At 39.3% G+C, this 27,568-nt stretch overlaps 2 protein-coding genes across 2 annotated transcripts; both read right to left on the bottom strand.

The window, feature by feature from the left end:
- Nucleotides 1-216: 216 nt before the first annotated feature.
- cx30.3 (connexin 30.3) lies at nt 217-2,506 on the bottom strand. The gene is made up of 2 exons (XM_034886167.1): nt 2,324-2,506; nt 217-1,097 (listed from the first exon to the last, which is right to left on the bottom strand). The coding sequence occupies exon 2, from the start codon at nt 1,062-1,064 to the stop codon at nt 258-260; it is 807 nt and encodes a 268-aa protein (XP_034742058.1). The 5' UTR covers nt 1,065-1,097; nt 2,324-2,506; the 3' UTR covers nt 217-257.
- A 1,446-nt stretch (nt 2,507-3,952) lies between these two features.
- cryl1 (crystallin, lambda 1) lies at nt 3,953-27,528 on the bottom strand. Its single transcript, XM_034886165.1, has 9 exons — nt 27,376-27,528; nt 26,631-26,738; nt 25,029-25,155; nt 23,199-23,360; nt 21,672-21,767; nt 21,273-21,371; nt 12,855-12,963; nt 8,037-8,146; nt 3,953-4,551 (listed from the first exon to the last, which is right to left on the bottom strand). Exons 1-9 carry the CDS (start codon nt 27,414-27,416, stop codon nt 4,447-4,449), a joined length of 957 nt encoding a protein of 318 aa, XP_034742056.1. The 5' UTR covers nt 27,417-27,528; the 3' UTR covers nt 3,953-4,446.
- Between the last annotated feature and the right edge of the window lie 40 nt (nt 27,529-27,568).

Genomic DNA, 27,568 nt, shown 5'->3' with positions numbered 1-27,568 from the left:
CAGATTTAAGGCCACATGTAGGAAAACATAGAGCAAATATGTATATGGTAGCTCCAGGGATTTGCCTTCACATGAGTGTAGAAGGTCAGCCACCAGAGCTATACATACACTGCTGTCTATCTAAATCAATCTTGGTTGTGGTTTTTTGAATTTACACATTCCCAAAATCTGCTACAAACTGAGACCATCATAGGTGGTTGGCTTTACAGTTTATGCTTTTCTATCTTCTCTTGGAACAGCCAACTGGTGGCTATCATTTAACACATCTTGTTGCTGGTCGAATCAGTGGTGGAAGACAACAGCAGTTCGTTCTTCTTGTTCTGCAGAAGGGCATTATCCCGCGTCCCGCTGTCTGCGTGGCTGTAAGACAGTTGCCTCTTGTTTGACCTGGCAGAGCACCTAATGATCGCCTTGGCGATGAGGTAGCACAGCTCGGCCACGTTCAGCACCATGCAGATGGCCGATGAGGACACCATGAATATGGTGAAGACGGTTTTCTCTGTTGGTCTGGAGATGAAGCAGTCCACCTTGTTGGGGCAAGGCCACTGCTCGCACTTCACCAGCCGGGGCATCTGGAAGCCGTCGTAGACAAAGTACAGCGCATACATGAAGCCACCTTCAAAGATCAGGCGGAAGAACAAGCTGCATGTGTAGGTCCACCACAGTGGGCCTGTGATTGGCAGACGCCGCCCCTTCAGTGTCTTCAGGTCATTCTCTGTCATCTTCTCGTTGCCGTTGGAGGCCAGCATGACCCTCTTGTCCCCGCGATTCCTGTAAGCCACGTGCATGGCCACCAGCAGGGCCGGTGTGGATACAAAGATTAGCTGCAGGCACCACAAGCGGATGTGCGAGACGGGGAAGAAGTGGTCATAGCAGACGTTTTTGCAGCCAGGCTGCTGCGTGTTGCATGTGAAGTCTGACTGCTCGTCCCCCCAGACGCTCTCAGCTGCCAGAACTAGTATAGTGATGCGGAAGATGAAAAGGACGGAAAGCCAAATCTTTCCTAGACTAGTGGAGTGTTTGTTGACGCCGCCCAGCTGAGAATAGAGCGCAGCCCAACTCATCGTGGCGAAGAGGACTCTTGAAGCTCAGACAACCTGTAGCAGGAAGGAATTCAGCAGGTTAGAAAACCTAAAATTCCTTTTGTTAGAAAAAAAGAACATCTGATCATTTCACACAGAACCTCTATCGGCCTGAAGGTACAGACTTGTTGGCCATTTTTATTAGATCAGATTTCGGTATTTTTAATGTTTTGCACAATGCAGAGTAAAGTTATTATTTTTGACCAAAAAATACACAACATGGGTTACAAGTGCCTTCATGTGACTTTCATGCATGATTTTCAAGGATGAAAAAAAAGATCAACCCCTGGGACACAGAGTCCAGGTCTGTGATAGATGCGCCACTACAGAGTCAAAAAGGTCAGTGGGACTAGCTTTATTATAAGACCAATGAGTTAATTTTATAGCAGCCAGATAATGATAGGCCTACGCGCAACTTGGAAAATGTAACATTTGTCATTTTATAGAGCACTATTCCACCTAAGTGCTGGGGTATTTCACTACTGTCCTTGTTAAACACCACAGAGATTTCCACACATTCTACTCTTTAGCACCACTGCTAATGTTATTTATTCATTATGAACATGATTATCACTATAAATTGTATAAAATTGTTATGTAGTCCACTTGCAAAGGAGCTTTACTTTTATTTTTATTTATTTTACCTGTTGGTACTTCATGGCAGTGATTTATTTTAAAGTAGGCTTCAGATGTAAATTGCTTAAGTAGGCTATAGTGGTCATAAATGAAGGTGATTGGGCAAGATTAAATCGCAAAAGAGGGCCAGCGTCTCTGGGTTCTACTAAACTCTCGTTTCCTTCCTTTTCTTCTAATCTTTTCTTTTTGTCATACTGATGTGCAAGACACCACAACCAAATAGCGATGGCACTGCCTGATGAATAAAACAATATAAAAGAAAATCGAAATAAGATCTTATTTCGATTTTCTTTTATATATTATATTATATATTTATATCTTTTATATAGCATCAGGCCTACTTTACGCGTTTGATTATTAAAAGGAAATTTGCGCACAATGAATGCGATTTTACTTTCTATAAATGTAGTATACAATACAAACAATCTTTAGAAAGAAAAGTGTGAAATACGCTCATTATTTTTCAATTAGATATACATAACTATTACTAGCCTACTACTAACTAGTAGTAGTAGCCTGTTGTTGTTTTCATCCGTTTATTTAAGAATTTAAAAAAGAAATCAGGCAAAGTGCAATGAGTTCACAAACCTAAACCAACAACTTACCTGTCTCTTTGGGGGTTGTACAAAAATCAATCAATAAGTTTCCATAAAGATCAATTAATCCTTAATTATTTTGGGATGCAAAGAAAGTTGTTCCTGGTGGTCCAACAGAATCCGAGTTTAGCTCGTTTGAGGACAACAATGTCTCGCCCAGTCTTCCAGCTGAGTGTGAGACGCACCTGAGTCTTCAGAGGGTTTTCATCGTCCCTCCTGTAGACAGAGTGTGGAGGGGAGGGGAGGGGAGCAGGTTCAGGGTGCGGCCAACCAGACACCCAAGAGACACCAAGACCTATTTTCTCTTTTTGTGTTGTGCATAATGACAAGACAGTTTCATAAAGAGCAGATATACGTTTTAAAATTGTATCAATATTCATAAGAAAAAATTAAACATCTCATTGGTTAAAGCGCAGTGGTGGAGCATAAGTTTTTAAATTTAGGTACAGCAAGTGATGGAAGAAGTACTCAGAGCTTTTATGAGTAAAAGTAGCAGCATCTACAGGATGTAAATTCTCTGTTACAAGTAAAAGGAACATTTTCAAAATTTTGCTTAATTGAAGTACAAAAGTATTGGCATCAAAATATTCTACCAAGAGTAAAAGTACTCAGTAGCAGAATGGCCCATTTTAGAGTCATATATATTATATTATACCATGGTCTGTGTCGGGGGTCTCAGAGACCCACTCCACTGGCCCCCTATAGCACTGACAAAAAATGATATGGAAATAGATAAAACTTAACATTCATTTATCATTGTTGAATGCCTAAAGGGATTCTTACAAATCAATTTACATAACCATCAAATAAAGGGTCAGTGTCTAAGCTATTTTAGAATTAATAGACTGTTAACTTCATAGTGACGGCTCAAATATGTTTTGTAGCTCTAGACAGATTTAAAATGGCTGTTTTGATAATAAAAGTTGCTGACCCCCGGTCGGGGTGAATATATTATTCTGATTGGCTGCAGAGTGTTCATTAAAAAGTGATATAGGACACCTACTAAAGGTGTAACAGTGAAACTGACTGTACAACATTTTAAATGAACGCGCAAAATCCAATTAAATCTGAACATGTTATTTCCAACACGGTTCGGATGCTTCTGGACTCCTTGTCATCCATTAATTCCTGATAACAGACACCCCTTTTGGCATTAACCCTTACTAATATCTATCATAAGTGATGTGTCGAAGAAATAGTTCAAACTCTTGGGGGGGGGGGGGGGGGGGGGGGGGTGTATGAGGTACTTATCCATTGTCAGTAGATGGTCTGCACACTTTTTGGAGAAGCACACAATATTTAGAATATGTGCACATACTGGATATAGACACATTTTATCAACCCTCTAATTTATGTGCACTGTTTATGACATACACTGTATGTTTATATTTTTGTATAGTGCACATTCAATGATGAAGTTCCCACAGTACAATCATGTGATGGTCACTCTGGCCTGATATCACTGTGGAATGAGATGTCACAGCGAGTAAGGGTAGCACTCGTGACATGTTTCCATACACTGTTCCTGGGATTCAGACCTTAGCAGTGACCAGTCAATGCTAAGCACATCATCCTTTAGTTTTGCTGGAGGGAACAGAGACCACTCCACTCCAGACCTCACGCAACATATTCAAAATCTGAATTCATGGTTTTATTTTTCCTTAGGAATAGGATAAAACATGTCAATATGAAAAAACATAAGTTTGATTCCATGTTTTTATTAATCACATAATTTATTCACCTGGGAGAACATTGTGTGGTATGTAGCACCTGGTGAAGTCATTGCTTTTAATTCAGTCCCTTTATTATCACAAAGTTAGTCTTGAGATCAAGTTGCAGACAGACAAAGATTTAATACTGTAGAGTTGGAAAAAAACATGTTTGAAATTGACTCCCTGCTTCCTTTTGGGTAGCAAGCTACAGTTCTTTTATGATGTCCAAGAACTTCATAAAAGGCACTGTGAGAGCACAAATGTTCAGTGTCCCTGAACGTCACTCCCAAGATATTCTTATAATTTTAATTGTTATAGTGTTATGTTTTTGCATAATTGCTATCGGTCTACTAAATTTCACAGATTTTCTTTTTAGTCACGATTAAAAGTGTTCCTGCCTTTGGACCCTGCATGGTGAGTTTAGTGCTCCTTCTTCAGCTTGGCCAGACCCATGAGGAGCTGGTCCCGCCTCTCAATCCGGGCCGACAGATGCTGCGGGTCATTGGGGATCAGCTCACACATCTCCTGTGGTCAGCAGGTAAGGAAACATTTGTCAGAAAAAAACAAATAATATAAGGCTTTCAGGTGAAGTGACCATTCTCTGACGGCCAAATTGGAGTTCCTCAGGAACTGGAAAACAAAATATGAGAATATAGAGGATTGTATTTCTAGTTTAGTTTTTAACTGGAAACTTTTCCCTCCAAATCGGTTTGTGTTTAGATAATATTAGTGTTTTAGCCAGATAACTGGTGAACCACAACTTCAATGCTGTAAACACATCTGATTGACTCCACACCGGATAACATGCATTTAGTATTTGCTAGCTCTAAAATAGGAAGCGCACAGATGTAAGGTTTGATTCCAACGGTATTTCCTGATTGTGTTCTGGGAAACAGTTGGCCATGCTTGTGTAAAGCAAAGAATTCCTTTAAAACTTAAAAAGGGGGACCTGCTGAGCTACCAATGGAGTAGGACGTGTGTTGAGAGTCTCTTGCAGGTGTTAAACCCTTGCTGCCGGTACTTTGTCTCCGCACCGCGGCTCCGCCTCGCCCGGTCCTCATACCCAAACTAACCAAACGAAGGCCTTGAAGCTCAAACTGCTAGAATGTCTGAGACAAGACAGTGCAGAGATATTTAAAACCGAACTCCGAGCTGCACCGGGGGATGAACTATCTACCATGAGAGCTGACCTACAATCCGTGAAAACACAACTTGTGAATGACAAAGCTGCTTTGGATGCCAAGTTAGCATTACTCAAAGGTGCGGTGGGGGAAATGGAGATGTCGCTCTCTGCCTGTACGGACGACAATGTTGAAATGAAGTATGAACGCTTAATTACAGAGTTTTCAAAGTTGGAAAATAAGTGTGAGGACCTGGACTCCAGATCACGCCACAACAACATAAGAATCATTGGTGTTCCAGAGGTCAAGGCTGTTAACACTACCACTGTCATCACCCTGCTAAAGGATGTGCTAAAGCTGGACAAAGAGCTTCTGCTAAACCAGGCACACAGATCTGGCCAGCCAAAGCCAAGTCCTGATGAGCAACCTCGTGCCATTATTGCAAGGTTCTACTATTATACCAACTGACACATTGTTTTGCAGCGAGCAAGAGAGGGATGACGGACCGCTGCAGGAGATGTGAGGATGTCCGTTTTGCCCGACCATACGGCGAAGGTAGCCCGTGCTCAGGCCGCCTTCAACGAGCTTAGGAAGCAGCTGCGGGACAGTGAGGGAGTCCGCTATAGTCTGTTCTACCTGGCCCGACTGTGGAAGTGTGGAGAAGGACTTTGTCTCAGCGGAAGATGCCAAAGCCTATGTCAAGAAGATGAACATTGGGTGATGCTTCCAGATGGCATCTTAATCATAATGTAAACCCTCTGTAATTTTCATTTCAATATTCTTTGTTCTTCATTTTTTTAAAGATTATTTTTTGGGGCTTTTTTCCCCTTATTTATGAGTGACAGTGGATAGACAGGAAAGGTGGGAGAGAGATGGGGGATGACATGCTGCAAACGCCACAGCCTACATGGGGCGCACGCTCTTACTGGGTGAGCTAGAGGCCGCCCCATTGAGGTAGTTCTTAATTTGCAATTAATGCCTATTTGGGTATATTTATTTATTTTTTGCTACACATAGGGTGAATTGAAATTATGGGGGAATAAAGTAGTCCGGTCTAATATGCTACAGTGAGCGGAGTGTCCATACTTCCTCCTAGCTAATAAAATTAGGTATAGTTTGCAAACTAACCCAATTCACATCCTATAACTTTTAGGTTAACCTGCCATGGGGTATTTCAGTATTAGTTGTGCCTTGATGCTATGTCTGACTCTAGGAGTATCTCTTGAATTTAGCTCAGGTGATTCTCCGAGTTGCTGTCAGTTTTTGTGGGCAACAAAAACTCACCCTGGCTTTTTGGTTCCTGTTTGAATACTAGCGCCCTTAATGTAAGCACGCCAACTCATTTTCTCACGTGGAAAACACGTAGTATGGGCAATCCTGTTCAAAGAGCCAAGGTTTTTAGTCATCTGAAGTGGCTTAATGCTGACATTGTGTTGTTGCAGGAGACCCATCTTAGACTTAAGGATCATCATAGGCTCCGATCTCCCTAGATAGGTCAGATTTACCACTCCAATTTTAACTCCAGCCAGACGAGATGCAATTTTAATTGGTAAAAAAGTTCATTTTCCACCTAGTGAGGTAACTGCAGATAAAAATGGCAGATATTTTATAGTTGTGGCCACATTAATGCAGACTAAGGTGTTGCTTGTCAATGTGTATGCACCTAATTTGGATGATGTTGAATTTGCCAATAGAATACTTAATTTTCCACCATACACCTTAATTGCTATTTCTGGGACTTCAGAATAGTCAGATCAACTAAATTTGGCACAGAAAGAAATTTAGTTTCACATCTGTACTAGCCAGACGTAGACGTTGAATTCTCTTACAATTGAAGTCTTCAAACCCTCCACTTCACAGTGGTTCATAGATGTTTTTCCTGAAACTTGAGAAAATATTGTACACAATGTGAACTGACACTGATTTTTTTTTTTTAATATGGTAGCCTTTTCTATCATATTTCACAGACTCAAGTCTTACCAGACAAAGTTCTGTTATCTTTCGGTGTATGCATATTATTCCAACTTAGCCACAGTGGGGTGGGGTGGGTGAGTTGTGTGCCTTTTTTATTTATTTATTCTTTGTTTCTTTTCCTTTTATGTATATTTTGTATTGCTCTGTAATTTTGTCTTTTGTGTCTTTTTCTGTTAAAATCTAAACTGTACAAAATGTCTATTTTCAAAACTTGATTCTGATTACAATGAAATGTTGAGAAAAGGAACACAGAACAAAGATGAAAAATAAAAGAAAAATAATACTTATAAGGCCTACTACATGTTGCTTTGTGTTGTTTTGAGGATAGCCTTAATAAGGCCAATGTTAATTTGGAGTGAATTTATGTTCTTGCATGCATCTCTACTGCCGTACCTTGAGAAGGAGTAGAAATTATACTACTAAGTGTGAATCTGTATAAATTCAACTTTCATTAACATGCAAAGGAAATATTTAAAGTGAATGTCCTCGATGAAAATGGGATTTTCTTACAACTCTTTTCAAACTTGTTTACTGGTTTAGAATGTTTCTAAGCGAGGCAAAAAACAAGATTGACTGCTAGTGCTCTCTAAACTAGTTGACCTTAAGCTATTTATTGCACCAGCTCAGGGTTTCCTCACATAGTGACCTTCTGTGGCTAACATTTTAACAGCCTGTGATAGCACGTGACTAAGTAATGCATCCTAAGAGAAAGCAATTTGGCGCCGGGGTGAGAAGGAACTTTTTCTACTTCTGGGCATGCAGAACTAAAGACACCATCAATAAACGTGTTTATTAATAACTGTTTAATTAAAATTCCTATGATCAAGACAAATGAAAACTGTGACATTTAACACATGGTTGGCTTCTGTGAAGTTTCAGTAAAAGTGTTATCTTTTTTGCTGTCGTCATACTTACATTTACAATGCTCTTGGCTCCCTCCCCGCCGGATAAGACTGGTACAGGCCCAAAGGAGGTCAGGACTCTCCTAATCCCCTCTCCATACCGTTTCATATAGTCTTCCAATCCTGTGGGAAGACAGCTAATCAGAGGGAGGAAACATGGGCACAACAGCACAAGTCTTACAGCAGTTAGTTCACATATGCATCAGAACACATCATAGACCTGAAGTTTCTTGCTCTTAAAAGTAAAAATTCTGCTCCACTACAGGAACCCATTGTGATAGTGCTCAGGGTAAACAGAAACTGCCCTCACCTATTCGGGGCTCCCTGCAGGTGAACAAACTGTTGGAGGCATGACAATATCGAATAGAACTTTTAATTTAAAGTGGCAAAAAGCTTCTTCAAAGTTCAGTTAATAGTAAAATGTATGGCATTTAAACTTCTTGTGACTATTCTTCAATTTAAAGGATGGAACATGCTTCTCTGGCCAACATGTAACGTGACTCACTGACTGACATGTGATTGTTTCTCTTTCACTTTTGTAAATTTCAGATATTACATTTTTTCCCTGCTTTGCAGCTCCAGACATAACTTGGTTAACAAATTGACACGCTGGGCTGTACAACACATTTGGGCATACCCATAACACCTTTCTTTGGTACATCTTCAGAACTACCATATAATTGCAGCCTTACACTGAGCTTAAAACATGAAAATGCAGCTACAGAAGCAATTATTCTAACAATTGTGATCAATTTGTTTTATTGCACAGCACCAATACTGTGCACAGTAAGTATTTGTCCAGTCAAAAAACAGGATTTTCTGCCAAATTTATAATTGTATCCAAGGCACATTATCATGGTTTTCTTGTACAGTGAAAACATTAAAGCTGTGGTTAATATTTCCTATCTTTTGACCAGCCTCAGTCTTTTGAATTTGTTGACTCCACAGAGAACCACTGAGAAAAACAACGAGATGTTTTAATTAAATTTTAGTGTTCCGGGTGTCGTCGGTCACTATGAAATGAGAACTCCTCTTCGCATGTTACATGCCTTATAGAAACCTGTCAGGCCCTTCTTTGAGGCTTTGCTTAACTTTCAGTGTGATTCCTTCAGATTTATTATCTTGTCACTGTCATTGATTAATCTTTAATGATTTATTTGTGATGTAGGAAACCGGCCCTATGGCTGATGAATGATTTATGTGCTGCCCAAATAAACTGTTAAAGATTAATAAAGGAGGGCTCTGGCTTTCCTTGGCTTAAGGGGGAAAAAAAACTTCTGCTGTTGGAACTTTGCTGTATTAAGTCAGCTGCAAATTAATTACAATCAATTTAAATATACCTTTAATATCACATAATGACAAAAAATGATGATAAAAGTGATGCCCTGCATCATGTCATAGACGTTTTATATTTATTTACTTATTTTACAGGGACAATGCACAGTTCCTTAGCAGTACCAGAGTTAGTTAGCTATAAGCTATTTTTAATCTGTAGTCCCTGAGCAGGAAACAGAGAACAACATCTCTGTCAAAAGGGTAATCTAACAGTATAAAAATACTTACACAGTAGTAAAAAAAAACAATCAAATTTCCCAGTATTAAACTAAATATCTGGATATTGAGATAGAGAGATATATATATCTATATATACATACAGTAGATATATATTATGTTTTTGAAAATTAAACTGTAAGAAACTGGTTTTATTTATATAAAGAACATTCTTAAAAGCTGCTAACAACTACTGTTATAGTTGATAGCTGATTACTTGCTTCAATGCAGTAGCACCTTTATATAAACATCCTTCAGCATGCAACCAAATATTTGTGGATCAAATACTTGATTGTGTCCCTTAATTTTGACATAAAAAATAACAAAACACAGCTAATGCTCTACGAGGCAACAAATGTCCCCTAAACATCCACTGCCTGAATAAAACATATCATAAAGAGGGTCAGCGCCATGGTTTGTTGACATTTCTGTGATAAGAAACACCAGGTTTATTTTTGAAGCAATAAAAAGCAAGTGTGGCGCAATCTATATAAAAAGAAAGATGTGCCCAAACTACTTTATACCAGATGTTTAAGTAAAAGGCAGGGTTGCTCACTATTTCCAACATACACTTTTTAATATGTTGTTTTAAATGGTCTTTACACCCCAACAGCAATAAATAACTATGGGTTCTGAAACAAAAAAAACGCCCACCAATCACTGCCTTGCCTTTGCTTGATAAAACCAATGATGTGCCTCCTTGCCCAGCAGACGGTAGTCTACCCCTCTAGTGTACAAACCTGAGCTCAGTGCGTGTCATCGCTGCCCAAGTTAATAGAAGTTTTCTGGAGAATGGATTAGTCATGTTTGGTTTCAACATTCAATATGATAATATTAAGAGTTTGCTTACCGGTAAATGAGCCATGAAGTAGTTTTGATCAGTAAATTGCAATATTTCCTCCACTATGCTCTGAGGAAGTGATGCAACGGTGTGCATGTCATGGGGCCGGGGTTTGCCAAAGCCCTGAGGAGATACTACTTTCTAGTCTAGCTAGGCTAGCTTTTCAACATTATTAATCTTGGGAGGTCAGAATATGCACTTTAAAAATAGTTCTGTTACACTAAGTGTGGCACAAACAAATATTGCATAAAACCTTTAGTCTTTTACTTTAGTTATTCAGACTAAAGATTTAGACCAAATATGTGACAAAAAGTATCGCTAGAAAACGTATCAATTATGAAGTTTAAATATAATTTTACTATCTCTTGTTTTATTCTGAAGCTGAACTTTGACTGTTTACATCAAACTTAGTGGGACACATTATATATGACAGAGCAGTGTGATAAGTACCATCTACCCTCAACCTAATAGACTTTGTGTGGGAGGAAGATACTAGTGTTATTTCAAGCCATCCTTTGCTGCCATTGTCTGACTGTCTTCTTAAATGTTTCTATTCCATTGGCATCCGTTTCGGCGCCTTGCACTCGGCATCCTCTCAAAACATAACGTTACTACTCTTTGGCCGGCTCACAAGCCCAAACAAGTGTTGGCGGCGTACCTGTTCTTTGTTTCCGGTCTAGCTAGATCCGGTGTGGTGTTGTAGTTTTTCTAACGTTACTAGTTGTTGCAACAGCACGTGAAAAAACAACAAAGCTAGGCCAAAAAGAACGTTAATCTCGCGATAATAAAAATAACAACGTTAAGATGGGTTTGCCTTAACGCAGCTAATGCTGTTAACTGACAGCACCATTAACACTTGCACACTTGTTGCTAACATTGTTGGCTGTATTTACTTAGATAGATGTAGATCTAGATGTAGATAGATAGTTTGCAAATTGCAGTACTTTTCTTCTGAGCAACTATTTTTGCATTTTGGTTGCAAATGACTAACTAACTAAGCTTTCGGAGCTCTTGGCAAGTGTTTGGAATATACTGAGAATACAATTGGAGAGGGGAGAAGTGGATCATTCTGCAGGGAGTGTTTTGAAAAGTTTTGTTGGACATGTTGATGTTTTTTTGCTGTCAAATTAGATCACAATTTGAATCTGTTGTAGCTGTTGTGAATCTGAACTGATTACATTAAAGAGCAAGCAACAAACATTTCAGATCTTCCTTCCTTCCTCCTCCGAGACTAATGCCAGTAGGTTTTCAGTGGATTATTCCTTTAAAAAGGACAATGCTCTCCTGTGCAGGTAGATGGTTTTTACAAAAGCAGTCATTCAGGCAAAACAGAAAAAGAGACACAGAGCCTGAGTGCTCCAGTATCTGATTGGAATGATTTACCCATGGGAAGTAACAACAGGAGTAGGTCTTAACAATCTTTTGTGAACATTATCATACTACTGTTTCCTGAGCAGAAAAAGGACTGTAACTATGGTTAGAGTTGGCTACTGGTTTGAAGGCCATGATGTGGGCTCTGGGAGTTTTGGATTACTGGTGTGAGGGAGTGCATTCATCGCTACCCATCAAAAGGCTGCTTTGTTCTGCTAAAGTGTCCTTTTTTCTGTGTGTGTGTGTGTGTGTGTGTGTGTGTGTGTGTGTGTGTGTGTGTACATAGGCATGGTTTCTCTCTGGATTTCACACTAGCCTTTGATATTCTCCATCTCCCTGAGGGTTCACTCTCACTCTGCCTCTGACACACAGTGTGGTACAGTACATGTATGTTGGTCTGAGACATGGGAGCTACAGTATATCAATGTTGACTCACAAAGCTCTTTGTGATTACTGTCTCTATTGTCAGAATACTTTTGAGCTAATAACTTTGGTTTGTTTTGACTCACGTATTTATTTATTTTCAACAAAATACATCACATATGTTACAGTTTCTAGCTTCTGCTTGAGTGCTGGGATAGAAACAGAACACTTGTTATTCTGGTAAATAAACTACTAGTATACTTGTCCCAGTCAGTTTAAGTATCTACTCTCTCCTATTTGTGTCACGTGCATATACGAAATATTTGAAATTTCAGTAAGAGTGACTTCTACTTTTACTGAACAAAGTTTTTAGATTATTTTGAAGTAAAACTTGCAAAAAAAAAAAATTATGTTATCACCACTAAACGGAACAATGACTCCCACTTGAAAACATCAAATGCAGTATCCAGAGTATCTTGAAACCCCATTCTGTGGCATTTTTATTGTACTGAAAAGTGAAATAGAAACCCAAACAAGATTGATCTAAAACCTAATGAACTGCATTGAAACCATTGTGGCCATCTCTCTTTATTATTTTTACCTTTCTGTCTCTCAAATCTTTCCCCAAACACAAAAACCTTTAGCTTTTTTTTTGGCGGTGACCTCTTGTTTACGTTAGCAAAATGTCCAAAAAGGGAACAGTACCTGCAGGTGCATTGAGGTGCATTGTTTCCATGGGACCTAAGAAGGCGTAACGCATTCCTAGTCCCTCTGACATCACCAGGTCAATGTCCTTGACAGAGATAAAGCCATCCTGATGGAGTAAGAGAGGAAAAAAAACTTTATTTACATTAATTGCCCTTTGTATTCCTTAACTGACTTACTGTTTTGTACCTTTTTGTGTATGTATGACTAGAACTCCCTACAGCAGCTTTCAAGACAAATACTTTTCAACCCTGAACCATTTATCAAGTGTTTTTAACTAAGTTCTCTGTCTTCCTGGCAGCAGAATTTGAATAATTTGAATAAAACTGCAGCTCAACATTTTGTCTCAGGATATAACAACACATTTTCCCTGGCAGTTTAGGACAGGTAGGTCAAGGCTTTTCAACCCTAGGAATTTTAGACAAACCAAAATCCCTTTGGTCCATCAAACCGCCATATAAAGTTTCACTAATCAGCCAATTCTGTGTCCTTATGATTATTTAGGAAGTACAAGGAGGAGAAGGGCTGAGGATGGAAGGATGGATGAAAGGAGTGACAGAGGAAGTGGTTCAGGTAATCTTTGGGTTAGAGATACCAGTTGGCCGACCACAAACGAAATCAAAGCTCTGATACAGAGATAGACAGTGGGGTGAGCAACAGGAGAGGGACAGGGTCGTCTTTGTTTAAGTCCTGCATCCAACAACGGGCCTGTTTTTTGAGCAAAGTGGGACGGTGGGTGGGGTCTTTTCTCCACCATAATCACTGGGGGCTACCAGCCGCTTTCTCAGCCGCTCTGCTTTCCAACGCTGGCCGTGACTCAAGGACTGTTTTCTCTCTCTGTGTGTGTGTGTGTGTGTGTGTGTGTGTGTGTGTGTGTGTGTGTGTGTGTGTGTGTGTGTGTGTGTGTAGGGGTGAGGGAGGGTCGCTGTTATGTAAGAAGGATCACAAGGCCACTCTCAGACCACAGGCCTTGATGCTCGATGACAAACCTCTGGTTCTGGACTGTCACAAGTCAAATATAGCTATACATGTAGCCTCCTCCCAGCTGGGAGGAGGCCTCGGGGAAGACCCAGGACTAGTTGGCGAGATTATATCTCCAACCTGGCCTGGGAACGCCTCGGGATCCCCCAGTCGGAGCTGGTTGATGTGGCTCGGGAAAGGGAAGTTTGGGGTCCCCTGCTGGAGCTGCTGCCCCCGCGACCCGATACCGGATAAGCGGTCGAAGATGGATGGATGTAGCCTCCTTCAGTCTGGACTCTCTCTCAGTCCAGAGAGAGCATTGCCGAGACAGTTTGCAGTTGGTCAACGTTGCAAATTTGCATAACAAAGTTTAGAATTACTGAATTCTACGCAAAGGAAGGATTCACTTACTGCTGAAATTCCATTAAAATTAATTGATTTAGGCATACTGTTACAATAAGACGTCACACATGATTCTGTAACTATTTTTTTTCCGGTTTTCTGCAAACTCAGTCAGTTTAGACTGATAAAATATAACTCATATTCAGTAATGTGTTGTTGTTGAAAGATGCAGAAGATAAGTGTTGGCAGCTTGCTGACAAGTGACAGTTATTAATGTCTCTTACTCATGTACAATATAGCCTGTAACCTTTGACGGGTCAAACCAGAATTAACCAGTTTCTCAAACTGTGAGACTTCACAACATACTACAGCTGACGTATGATTCTTTATAAAAAAATAAAAACATCCCACAACCTTTAACTGGCATCTTAAAAAAGCTGTTAGGATTTTTGCGTCAGAACAGAAATAAATGTTAGCTATCACTGGTGACTATTGCAATAACTTGCATTATTCATTATGCAGCTAACTATGGAACAACCAGGTGTTGATGTGCTGCAATAGCAGCTATTGGCGCAATGACTATTATTGCCCATACTTATTATTATTCCGCCAGATTTTTGTCCCGCTACTAGTCCTGGAGCGTTGCCAACACGCGCACACAAAATACATAGAATCGTGTGATGATCAGGAATGGTGTGCTATGACTTTTCAACGAGATCTGCCACGTGGTTTTCACGAAAGTGGCAAAAAGCGGCGAAACATTTCTCATAGACTTTAATAGGAAATGTTCGGGATATCGCTCAACATTGCCCAAAATGCCACTTCTTTGGGGCCATGCTGTATTGCCGTACTTTAACATAGAAACAAAATTAAACGTTTAAACCGAAGACAAGACTTTGGCGTTTATTGGGCTGAATGGGCGTTCAGATATCAAGCACAGTTTCTCCCGAATCACAGTTTACGTGTCGTCCCGTTTTCAGACCACTTCAGATTTTCCAATGTGTGTGTATGTGGTGGAATGTTGAAAGCTAGAGTGGAGGACAGAGTGGGGAGATCCCTGTGTGTGTAACAAGCATTGTGTGTCCCCGTGTGTGTGTGTGTGTGTGTGTGTGTGTGTGTGTGAGTGTGCGTGTGTGCGCGCACGCCAGGAATGCGCGCACACACACACACACACACACACTCATACACACACAAACTAACTGACCAACTGACTGACTCCTATCTTTCTTCAACACCAACAGCAGAGGAGGAGTGGAAGGAAGGAGAAGAAGTGTGAGTATGGTTGGTTTAGCGCTAGCTACGTCATAGCTGGTTCTGGGAAACAGAAAGGTCTTTAAAACGTATCTCTCTAAAGGGTTAAGACCCTTTTTTAAGTTTGTATTAAGTTTTATTGCTATTCGGATGTGCAACAAGTAGTAGGCACACTGTTAAAATTTCTGCTGAATTTTCGAGTTGCACATACTTTTGTGTTGATTTATTTATTGTCTCAACGTGTGCCTTCTTCGAGTCAACTATTTGGGCTCCACCACAAAACGTCACCCCGGTTGGTCCGTTCAAAGTGTAGACCTGTTGTAAATGTTAAGTGCCCTATAGTTCCTCAAAAGATTGGTTGTTGTAGGCGCCCAGATAGCTTGGTTGGTGGAGCGGGCGCCCATGTGTGGAGGTTTGCGCCTTGTCACGGTGGGCCAGGGGACTGTGATCCTTTGCTGCATGTCATTCTCCCTCTCTCTCCCTTTTCATGTCTTCAGCCACCAAAAAAAAACTAAAATTATTTTTTAAAAACCTCGGAAAAACCTGCCCCTACTGCTGAAAAAAAAGGAAACACTGCTTTGGCCACAGAAATACAAAGGCTATTAAAAGCCACTGAGCTGTTGGACCAGTTTACCCTACTCACCTGAAAATTTCAAGAAAGAGTTTATGATCCCAGGTAGACCGGGTATTGATCTGCTAGGTTCGGACACAAAAATTAATACATCATCCAAATAAAACATACATTTGTGCACTACACCTCCTACCATATCACTTAGGAAGTTATGTTGTTAGTCCCCTTACAAAGGTTTTATGGCTAAACAAAACAACAAAGGAGAAAGAGGTGAGCCCTGTCTTGTTTACCTTCCAAGAACAAAATATTCAGAACTTTTTGACACACATTCAGGCATCCAACCTGACTTAATTGGAGCCAGGATCAAATACTTTGCTATGAGAACTGGAGACTGACTGATGTTTGGGATTCACCTGCTGATCAACTTTGACAAGTGGAAGTGTTAAAACAGGCAGAGTTCATTCCTGTCATACAGGCTTTTTCACATTACTTAGACACTTTTCAAAGGTGCATGAGAAACTTCAAACTATGAGATTTTTCTTCACATAATTGAGCAGAGATCTAGAAACCAAAACCCGACCACACTTAAAACTAAATCCACTAAATTTGGTTTCACTTAAAACAAAATGTGAACATGAATTTTACAGGCCTTTTTTTTTTACCGCAGACATTTTTCCTTGTCAAGGCAGAAAAGGGAGCTAATGTAACAACTAACATCAATCATGGCTCTGATCCATTTAAGTGTCACAACAAACAATGCCAGGTAGCAGAAAATGAAATACCTCCTACAGTTAATTAAACAAGTCCAATTTTTTGATAGCCTTTCATAGCTCATAAACTAAATGCAAACTAGATCAGACATATCTGTGGTCATAGATGAGCTCTTTGTTTAAATATGTCAGAATGTAACAATTTCTACTATGTTCTTTTAAATACTGTACACAGACAAGATGTATGTTAGAAACACTCAGCTATTTACACACCGAGTTGCCACAGTTTGAGGAGATCATCATCCTCTATGTTGCATTCAGCTGGAGTGTCTTCCAGGAAAAAGTCCTGACCCTTTAACACTAACGTGGCATTTTTGTCATCTGGGACCTAAGGGTGCCTCAGGGTTAATTCTTGTTAACAGGAGCCTCACAAGTGGGAGATCCATGCACAGTATGGAATGTCATGTAGATATGAGTTTGAGCTTTCACAGCTCTGTATGAAGACACAAATTTCACGTAGTGGATACATGGATGTTATGTTGCAACCATTACAGAGTCAGGAGGGAGAGGGACACCGTAATCTCTGCTTTATGTCCTAGGCTGAATGCTTTTAGTCTCAAAAACTGATAAAGATGTTACTAGTCTATTTCCTTCATTTTCCACTTCCAGGATTGCTTTGGTGCTACAGGAAATGCTGTATTTTCCATTTCCTTCCATTTTCTTTGTGTCGGAATTTTAAAATTGGTGGATTTATGAGGACTATTGTTGACTGCTCCTCAGATCTCTGCAGGATAAATTGAGACTAGCTAGCTAGGACAGATAGTCTAGCTAGCTAGCTAGACTATCTGTCCAATCTGAGTTTACATTCGCAAGGCTATGTTGCAGCAACTCTGTGTTTAGCACCGCCCATGAAGATTCTGATTGGTTTAAAGAAATTCCATTAAACTAGAGCACATTTTCCATCCATCCCTGAATGCTATGTGGAGTAGCTAGATTCTCCATCAACGCAGGGTCTGGCAAAGCGAGACTAAGATGTTACCCATGTTGTTTTCTTGTGTTTAGTGCATTGACTGAACTAACAAGGGCTTACTGCAGGCCCACTTAGCTCATCAGTGAACCAAGAATCTCAGATTGAAACAAAAAGATGAGAACAAATTCCCCAAATCTTTAAAAAATACAAACTGTGATAAACCCAGGGTCTGTTGCAAGTCATCCCACACTTTCTTTTTTATAATGCCTTTTGCTCTTTTCTTGTGAGTATCTAATACATCCAACCAACAGCAAATCAATAAAAGTGTTCCTTACAAAGCTTTTTTTTAGTGCTCTGACAAGTGTCACATTCCTGTGAAAGAAAAATTGGCATTATTTATGTTCAAATTTGCCTGCATCTAAATAACAAAATAGTATAAACACCTTACATTATGTAGGCCAAATCAACAAAACACTTTCACAAACCACCACAGTGTTAACCAGTGGCTCTGTTAGGTTGTATTTAGGCTCAGTGGTGCTTTGAGCTAAATGCTAACAGGGTCACAATGACAGTGATAATGTCCAATAATTGAGAGTGAATAGTTTTGGAGATATTTAACTGTATTGTGATTGTATTGGATTGAACTAAGTTTCATACAATGTTCTGGTAATTGTCTATTTAACATACATGTGCAAGGAAGACTGGTAAATTATACCCATCTGTGACACAACAAAACAAGTACGAAATTGTTAAAAGGCTTTCTCTACACTGATGTTACTATGCATTAGGCTGCACTGTTGTGAAAAATAAGAATGTAATGTATAAAGCTGAAACGATTAATCAATTAGTTGTCAACAATTAAATCAATAGGCAAACTATTTTGATAATCGATTAAATCAGTATAAATCATTAAAAAAAAACGTAATTAATATTCTGATCCAGCTTCTTAGAGTCTAAATCTAACAGCTGAGCATGAAAGTAAGTATGCAAGCTGTCAAAACTAATTTTTTCTCCTTGAGTTGATTTGAGAATGTAGGTTACACTATGCAAAGGCTCAGACGCAAAACTTGTTTGCTTGTATAGCTTCCGACATATGATGTGATGGACCGACCTTAGTATCAGTGCAGCAGAAAATATTTCCCTTCATGCATTCATCCTTCTTCTGTAGAGAATTGTTTGTAGAAAGTGTAAAAAAATAGTGTAAAATCACATGAGTAATTTAAAATAGATTTCTATTTCCTTCTTTCAATGTGTGTTTCAGTGTGTCTTCCCATACGTTTTTCAAGCTGCAAACCCAGTTGTTAATCTATGTTGAAATTACTAACAACATTGTGTGCTGAGCGTCACACACATATTGTTGTTGCTTGTGTGCCACCCTTCCATGATGGGTCATAATTCATTATTTTGTCAGATTGTTTTCACGTTTCAAGCCTTTTGTTTTGCTCTTTTAAATTGTTTTATTGCTACTTGCAGTTGTCTTATCTTGTTGGTACTTTTGTGATTATGTGTGTGTGTGTGTGTGTGTGTCTATCTTATAAAGTTACACACTGTAACCTAAGAGTACAGTAATGTCACAGACAAGGACATAATATGCTGACTTAACTGTGAAAGGGACACCCTTTGTTACAAATCTCCAACAGAGAAAGAAGAGGAAGTTAAGAGAGAGAGAGACAGAGAGAGACTAGCTCTTTACGGTTATTATGTCCTGTGTGTGTGTGTGTGTGTGTGTGTGTGTGTGTGTTTGTTTGTCTGCACTGAAATGAAAGATGGGATTTGTTCTAACATACTGTAGTAATTCATCCACAGAGAGGGCAGAGCTAATTCATTACATCTTTAATTATCTTGTAATCAAGTCAACAGTCAGTATTAATGCATTTTATAATCCCCCTCGTAAAAACGTTCACACCGTGATCTTAAGACCTCACAATGCCTTGTGTTTCTCACTCCAGCTAAGGCCGGCAGCACACTAGCTGCATCGCGCAAGTGTGGTGTTTCTGTTGCGTGTCAGCTGCGTGGATTTATGTACGTCCTACACACCAGAAACATGTCTGACGCAGCGCTGCTGTTGCTGCTGCTCCTAGGTGACAAACAAGAAGGGCAATCTCGGAACATATCACCGACAGATTCAAACTTTGAAAACTGGGTAAACAAAAATATATAGGCTACTGATTTGATTAAAGCAAGACAACATAGGCAGTTTTGACAGCAAAATAGGTTACAGAATATATAGTTCTGAATGACAGGTGCAGTATTGAAAATATGAAAATTTATTTCTTTTTTACATTGATATCTGCATTGATGTCAATACCTAAAGCCTTCTAAAAAGGACACCTAGCCAAAACAGCAGAAACTCCACAAATTACTGACGGACAGGACACAATAATGATAAAATTGCTCAATGCAAGAGCAGGAGCCTTTCGAAACAACAACAACTAGCAAAAAAAGTATCAATGACTATTTAGTACAACCATTTATGAATCTTCTACAGAAATACCTGCTGTCACATTAAATAAAGAGTGTAATTTGAGGTAATTCAAATGTCTGTGGTATTTGAAGCCTGAAGCACAAAGAGATATCTTCATGTGAGTCCAGTTCAGGTAACAATCATCACACTCATCATCCTTATTATCATTCAAACCATTTCTTCCATGAGTGATCATGTAATGGTGCCTGTCATCAGAGGCTAAAGCTCATTTACTCTCATTGTGTTTCCTTTTTGGAAGGAGACCACGGAGATTATGGCAGAGGTGAGCGGCCAAGGGCCTTCCTCTTTTCTGCCTCTATTAGAAAACCATCAGCAGCTATACTAAGCCATACAAAGCCTCACTCAGACTGAGTGAGATAAAACAAACTCTTGTATGTCTAACGTTATGAGGACCTTCATAAGATTTGTTTTGGTTGGATATTAATATTTAGAGTCATAAAGTTATGGCATATAGCAATTTTTAACAGGCCACAAAGTGATGCCTGCTGCCAGGTTAAACAATTGCACAGCTTGCTCTTGGGGTAATTACTGTAATTGTTGAGTCTTTGGGTAAATTATAGAGTGTGGTCTAGACCTACTCTGTCTGTAAAGTGTCTTGAGATAACTCGTTATGATTTAATACTATGAATAAAATTGAATTGAACACAGAACGCGCAACGCACAGCCAACACCTTGAGTGATCAGTTGCCACCTCATCTAATTTTTCAATGAGATTCCTTTCGAAAGAGCTCTGATCAATGGTGTAACTTCATGACGATAGGTTGGTATTTATGCAGGAAAGAGTTCAAATGTAGTTAACCATTCACAGGGAGTTTTTAGGGCAGAGTCAGCAGGAAGTAGACACTAGGTTGCAGGAAAAGATCAGTAATGTATGAAACTAGTAGGAGAGTCTCACAAATAAAGAGTCATTTCAAAGGTAACCATGTTTCACAGAAATAGATCAAATGAGCGGTGCAAGACAAGAAGACTATAAGAAACGCAGTTATTCTGATGTTCATTGGTCATTTGTGTACCGACACCTGTGTCATGGAAGATTGTTCAATGTTAAGCTGCTATTCGTCAATCTTTGAAGTCTTCATTATCATCTGCGGTCCAGCCAAAAACTGGTTGATAGAAACAAGACACTGACCTGCACCAGCCTCCAGGACTCTGCAATAATGGCCGCCTGCACTCTGTTGAGGGCAAAGCCATCGATTTCTCTCTTTAGACGCACGGGCACCTGGTCAACCTGAATCAAGAGAAATGAGTCATGGCAAGAAAGGCCATACTCTCTTAAAAGGTTTTATACTAAAGAAAAGTGTATTTTCACAGGGTGGTGGAGGGGGGAATGGACATGTTTCTGTTCTTATTTAAAAGCAAGAAAAATTTCAAACCTGCTACCCTTTGTTATTACTTATAGAGCCTGTAATAATTTAAGGTTTGAGCAATACAGGCATTTTGCTTTCTCATAAACCTGATATTGACTAATTTTTTGCATCTTTCTTGCACGCCATGACATACCCAGTATTGTGTAATCTTAGATCTTTACCTTGGTCATTAGGGAGTGGGTGGTGTCCATAACGCTTGCTGCTGTCTCTGGGTGAGGTACTAGCTCCACCAGTTTTACGTAGTAGGGTGGGTTTACCTGGGCAGCACAGGACAATCACACATCACACAGTAACTACTGATATTGCATGTTTGTGAAAAGTTATTTAAGTTATTGCATAACATTTTCTATCATTAGACTTTATACATTACATTATTACGCCAATTTACACTACAATAATCTGTATTAAACTAGTTTTAGAGACAATAGGCATCACTGCTGTTGTGAGTAGTCCGTGATGTTAGTGGCTAGTGGTTAGTTTTCAGAGTCAGCAGATAAAGGGCTGAAGGGCATTTTGTAATTCCCAAAAAGTATACTCAGAAAAAGGCACAGTATGACTATTTCCTAAACTACTGGGACACTGATAAAGATTGCTTGTTTGTAGATATTAAAAACAAAATAGCTAACTGTGGTGAGGCAAGCCAGTGACTGATGCTTCAGTCCAAGGTTGACAATGAAAAATGTGCTGTGGAAGCATTAGTTTTTCGCTTAAACAGACAACTTTATCAACCACTTCCATGGAAAGTGATTTGGAAGTTTGGTTGTTGTCTAACTATCCTGCTTCTAAAATCTGGTTCAATTTCATCAGCTATTGGAAATAAATATCTAGCTGATGGATTAAGATAACTTATTTTGGTGATACGTTACATTGTAACAACAATGATAGGCTATTGTTGTTGGAAAGAAAACAGATCCAGTGTGTATATGAGCAAAAGTGGGTAGTTTAATGCGGCGAATTTGTGTTAAAGCTGGAGTACAGGACTTTTACATTTAAATGAACATCTGTTAAACTTAAGCACTTGCCAAACAAGTTCACACAATGCTGATTAAGCCTGTCCCTGCCAGGGAAAGCTCTCTTTTTATGCAGTATAACTGTTGCGCTCTGTGGTGCCCCGCTATTTCCTGCTGGGCCATGCAATGCAGCGCAGTACCCTGCTATCCCATGAACTACTACGAACTACTATTTTTTTTAGTCACTGTTCCATTATCTTTTATTGTGATTGTTATTGGCGCTCTTCATTTCTGTTTTTCCTCACTTACAACTACGTCATCAGCATGCATCAACAGTGTTTGGGTAATTAATCAGGAATGCAAAATGAATTTCAGTGTAAACTGTCCATGTAGTTGTATCGTAATCTCACAGCCAGAGGGTAGAGACTTACATTCCGCACTCCAGGTTTTAAATAGTTCCCAGTCAAATTCAGTAAATAAACGCCAGGTGCTTCCAACATGGCTGGAAAAAGATGGGTTATAACACCCAAAAGCTTAGTTTTCCCGACACTGATACATGATAAAGAAGGAATAAATGAAACAGGGAAAACATTAGATAGCGGTGTAATGTATGATAAAGGCGGGATACCTGTAATAACATGAATGGTGGATTAACTAAACTGGCTCCCCAGTTTGTAGTTCATTAACTTGTAATCCATTTACGCTACCCACTGGAACCAGGACTGTAGCATCACTAACCGGATGGGAGACGAGGCAGCGACTCTTGTTCTGTACTTTAGAGAAGACGTTGCTTGGCACCAGACAGGAGGTGGAGCTGCTCAGGATGACGTCTTTTCCCACAAGACGCTCTATGTCCTGGAAGACGCTCTGCTTGACATCAAGCTGCTCAAATACGCACTCCTGGAAAAAAAACAACATAAAATACACACACACACACACACACACACACACACACACACACACACACACACACACACACACACACACACACACACACACACACACACACACACACACACACACACACACACACACACACACACACACACAGGGTTGTTTCTGACAAATATAGGACAAATTGTTCTCACACTTTTAAAACCAGATTCAAATCAGTTTGGGCTCTGCTGTACTTAATTTCATTGTCTGCCCTAATGGAGTGTTGGAAAGGAGTGGCTGTCAAATGCATAGTGGAGTGTTAATATCCTCTTAAAATGGCTTTGTGTGGAACTGCAATAACTGGCTGGGCAAGCAGGGTACTCGCAAATGCGTGTGTAATAATGTGACGCTCCACTCATTAACAGTATGAGTACCTCAGACAGAGAACGACAGTTCTAATCAGACTTTTTATTTAAACATCCTATCCTTTCATAAAGTCTATACTAGTTTTTGTTTTACCTTTCCTGTTACATGTCCACCCCAGCATTTTTCTTGAGGAAAAAAACAATCATTAGTTCTCTTTCTTTTGAATTACCGGTATACTAAGGATGTGACGTTGATCAAGGTAAAGAGAGTGTAATTGCAATGGTCTGGAAACGTACAGATAGTGGTGAGGAATGTGAGCAGTGGCAGTGTTAGTACAGCCTACTATCTCATTGTATGTTCTGTATTGTTCCCTTGGTATGGCTAGTATGGATTTATGTCAGTGACTATATGAGTTATTGATATATTTTCTAACCAATCTGGTTGAGACAAAGCCCTGGACTCCCTTGTTTCCTCTAGAAAAGACCGGATTAATTACAGAATCAAATTTGCATCAAATAGTTTCATGCTATCAGGAAATGTTAGGCAGACTATCTGAACAGGAACACTGTGCATATTGTTACGTGGTATTTCCCCGTTTCTAAAAAGTCCTTTAGTCTTCCGTGTTAATGTGAACTCTGTATGGAGTATTGATTTATTCCGTCATTATCTGTCTCTCTGTGCTCTGATCACCACCTCTGTGAAGAAGAGCACTATTGTCTGCTTTAACAGAGTCATGGTGGTCTTTTTTAAGTGTTAAACATGACATGAGATAAATATGAGTGTCCATTGTTGAGTGTGTGTGTTTGTGTTCTTAGCATGACAAAGACATGATGATTTAATGTTTAAATGTCATGTTTCAACAGCTGCGTACCTCTCACACCATGACAACCTCCTCCTGAACATTGTGTCAAGGAAAAGCTCTACTTCTGTTAGTTTGTTCATATAGTCAGCTCATAAAAATGCTCATGAAACATGGCAATATTAAAAAAAAGCGCTGATACAGTACATTTACGTTAGATTAGGGTTCTGATTTATATACATACATAACATCCTCAAGGGAGAAAATTGGTCTCACTTTTGCAAAATGGCAAACCACAGCTGTTAGATGTATGTGCTTTATTCAACATTTTTTTGTGGTATCATAGAACATGTCACACACATTAACCAATGATATTGTGCCCCCTCGAGGACAAGCAGTGTAATTTAAAAATACCAGAACATACTGTACTGAGATTAATGTAAACAATCCTAAATTTGATGTATGGGACGTGTGAGGATGAAACAATAAGTGCATATGCTGGTAATGAAAGTAGTCTAGTGTGTCACCTGGACAAAGAAGGCTCCCTCCAGTGCCTCAGCCAGGTCATCGTAACAGCTGAGCAGGGCGAGCTGCTGTATGGCAGTCAGCTCTCCTCTCAGCATGTGGGCTTCCTCCAGATCCTCCAGCTGCTTCCTGAGCCAACACAAAGTAATAGAGGACAGTTAACACTCACCTAGACATAGTGTATATGAAACAAATTGTCCTGTATGACATGTAACATTAATCTTTTAATGTATAAGGAATCATTACCAAAATGTTAATATAGAAGATTTGTATTTAATAAAAGCAGAATCTAAATTATGTTAGCAGATTGAGCAATCGATCCAGAAACCTTCAAGGAAAATATTTAAGAAATTTATGTTTGCGGCTGCCACTTACAGTAGCACAAAAGCAATTATTATGTAGAAGATTAATTTAGTCAGCGACATATCACAATTTAATCGAAAAGAAATAAATGTGATGTAAAGTAAATTATACTAAACTAGGTACATTATTCTGACTCTTTATATTTTGTTCACATAAAAGTTTACATTGTAAGCACAACAGGGAGTAGCAGCGCATTACTTTTAATGGGTTAATATTTAATAAGATCCTGGTATAGAGTTTGTTTTCTCAGTTAGTTAGAAGGGGTTGCAGATTCTCTTTACTGTAAATTAGGTTGTTGCTTTCTGACACTAGTTTTTACCAAAAGCCCTTTGTCATTTCACATTAATGTTTAACTAGCAGTGACTAGGCTATTAAAAAAGTGTTTTTAGGTTTGTCCATGTGTTCCTATAGTAGGAGGAAGTCATGGATGGTCCATCTATACATCTTATTAATGTTCCCATTAATATTTTGAACAAACGCATGCATGTACACACACACACACACACACACACACACACACACACACACACACACACACACACACACAAAGCCATACACAACATAAGATTGGCTGATCAGCATCATATGCTAATTCCTTTGTTGTTATAGGCTATAGTTGATATATTTTCTAATATGTACTCAGTGAAAAAAAAAGCCATAAAACTATTGCTCTCTGGGTAAGAGAGCAAATATGTCTAGTGGTTTACTGTTTTTTGCCTCACTTGAAAATCTTTGACAGCCTGCAACTACAGTAGGAGTTAACTCAAGTCAGATTAGGCATTTACCAAAGACTTTAAGACTATACATGTCTCCGTAATGTAGGGTACCTTTTTATTCTTAAACACATGAATTTAAGACTTTTAAAGACATACTTTATGACAACTACCTACATAATAGCTACGTAAAAGAAGATCAAGAAATTACAAGTAAACACAACATCATTTCAAACTAAATTTTTCAGGAATTCCAGACAGGTCATGTAAAGTTTATTTGCACAACCCAATCTGATGTGCTTGTCTCATTAGGCTTCACAGGCCCACTGCATCAACAATTCCGCAACCAAGCTGAAGCTAAGGCCTAAGAGCTAAGGCATGTAATCAGACTGACAGGAGGATGTAATCCAAATGCAGAGAAAAAATAGCCTAATAACTTTGGAAAGTGGATAGAATATTACATAAATTAAGACTACATTAGAGGATGGTTTATGCTTAATAAAGACTGCAGTAGTGTGTAAGGCTGACCTGATTTCTGTGATGGCCTTGGCAGCCTGTCCTGGTTGGTTGTCATAGATCTTCACACTGTAGCCTCCGCTGGCAAACACCATAGCCCAGGAACGGCCTATCAGCCCACTGCAACACAGACAAATAGATGATTTAGGATGTTCACTCTTTACTGTATTAAAACTGTCTCTGTAATTATATCGAAATCCCATTAAACAATCTATCCTTTTTTATATATATATATATTAATGTCACAATTATCCTGGTCTTTTTTTATTATTATCTCCGTCTTTCTCTTTCTGTGCTCAGTGCTTTCGTGTGTCTGGATCAATTCATGGACATTCTTCAATAGTCCTGGCTTATGTTTTACTGCAGTTTCACTCTTGTTTTGGCTGTCTTTTTTGTACTTTTCAGCAGTTTATTCTTTCGTCCCTACACAGGGATGTCGGTTACACAGATAAATCCCTGCCTGTTTGTCGTTATGCACATCAAAACAACTCTCAAAATGTATGAAAAGAGAAGAGAATATTTAGCTGTGACTTCTATTTGCTTTCCGGGGTTAAGAGAGGTCACTCCAGAGACTGAGTGCGCAGATATAATGAACAGGGTGCATAAAAAGAGGTTAAAAATAAATAAAGAAATAAAGAAATAAAGAAAGAAGAAGCATTACAAGATATCCCGATAATGAACAGGATGTCAGGAAATCAGCACAGTTAGCTACTGGGTGCAAAGTTTTAACACCATACACGCGTCTTTTCTTGCTCACCTGCCGATCACAGTAATAATCTTCATATCAGAAAAGCTCATTTCTAGATGATAAGAGATCAGCTCAGACAACCGTTCCGCTATAACTTTACGTTATTTCTATCAAAACTGTTGCACCGCCCCTCTACAGTCACGCTGCTACCGGTACGGTAACCTAGAAGGACCAAATAGCCTCAAAAGAGTGCAATGTACTG

The sequence above is a fragment of the Etheostoma cragini genome, chromosome 11, assembly GCF_013103735.1.
Source record: "Etheostoma cragini isolate CJK2018 chromosome 11, CSU_Ecrag_1.0, whole genome shotgun sequence".
Lineage (NCBI taxonomy): Eukaryota > Metazoa > Chordata > Actinopteri > Perciformes > Percidae > Etheostoma > Etheostoma cragini.
This window is presented reverse-complemented; position numbering and strand designations above follow the sequence as displayed.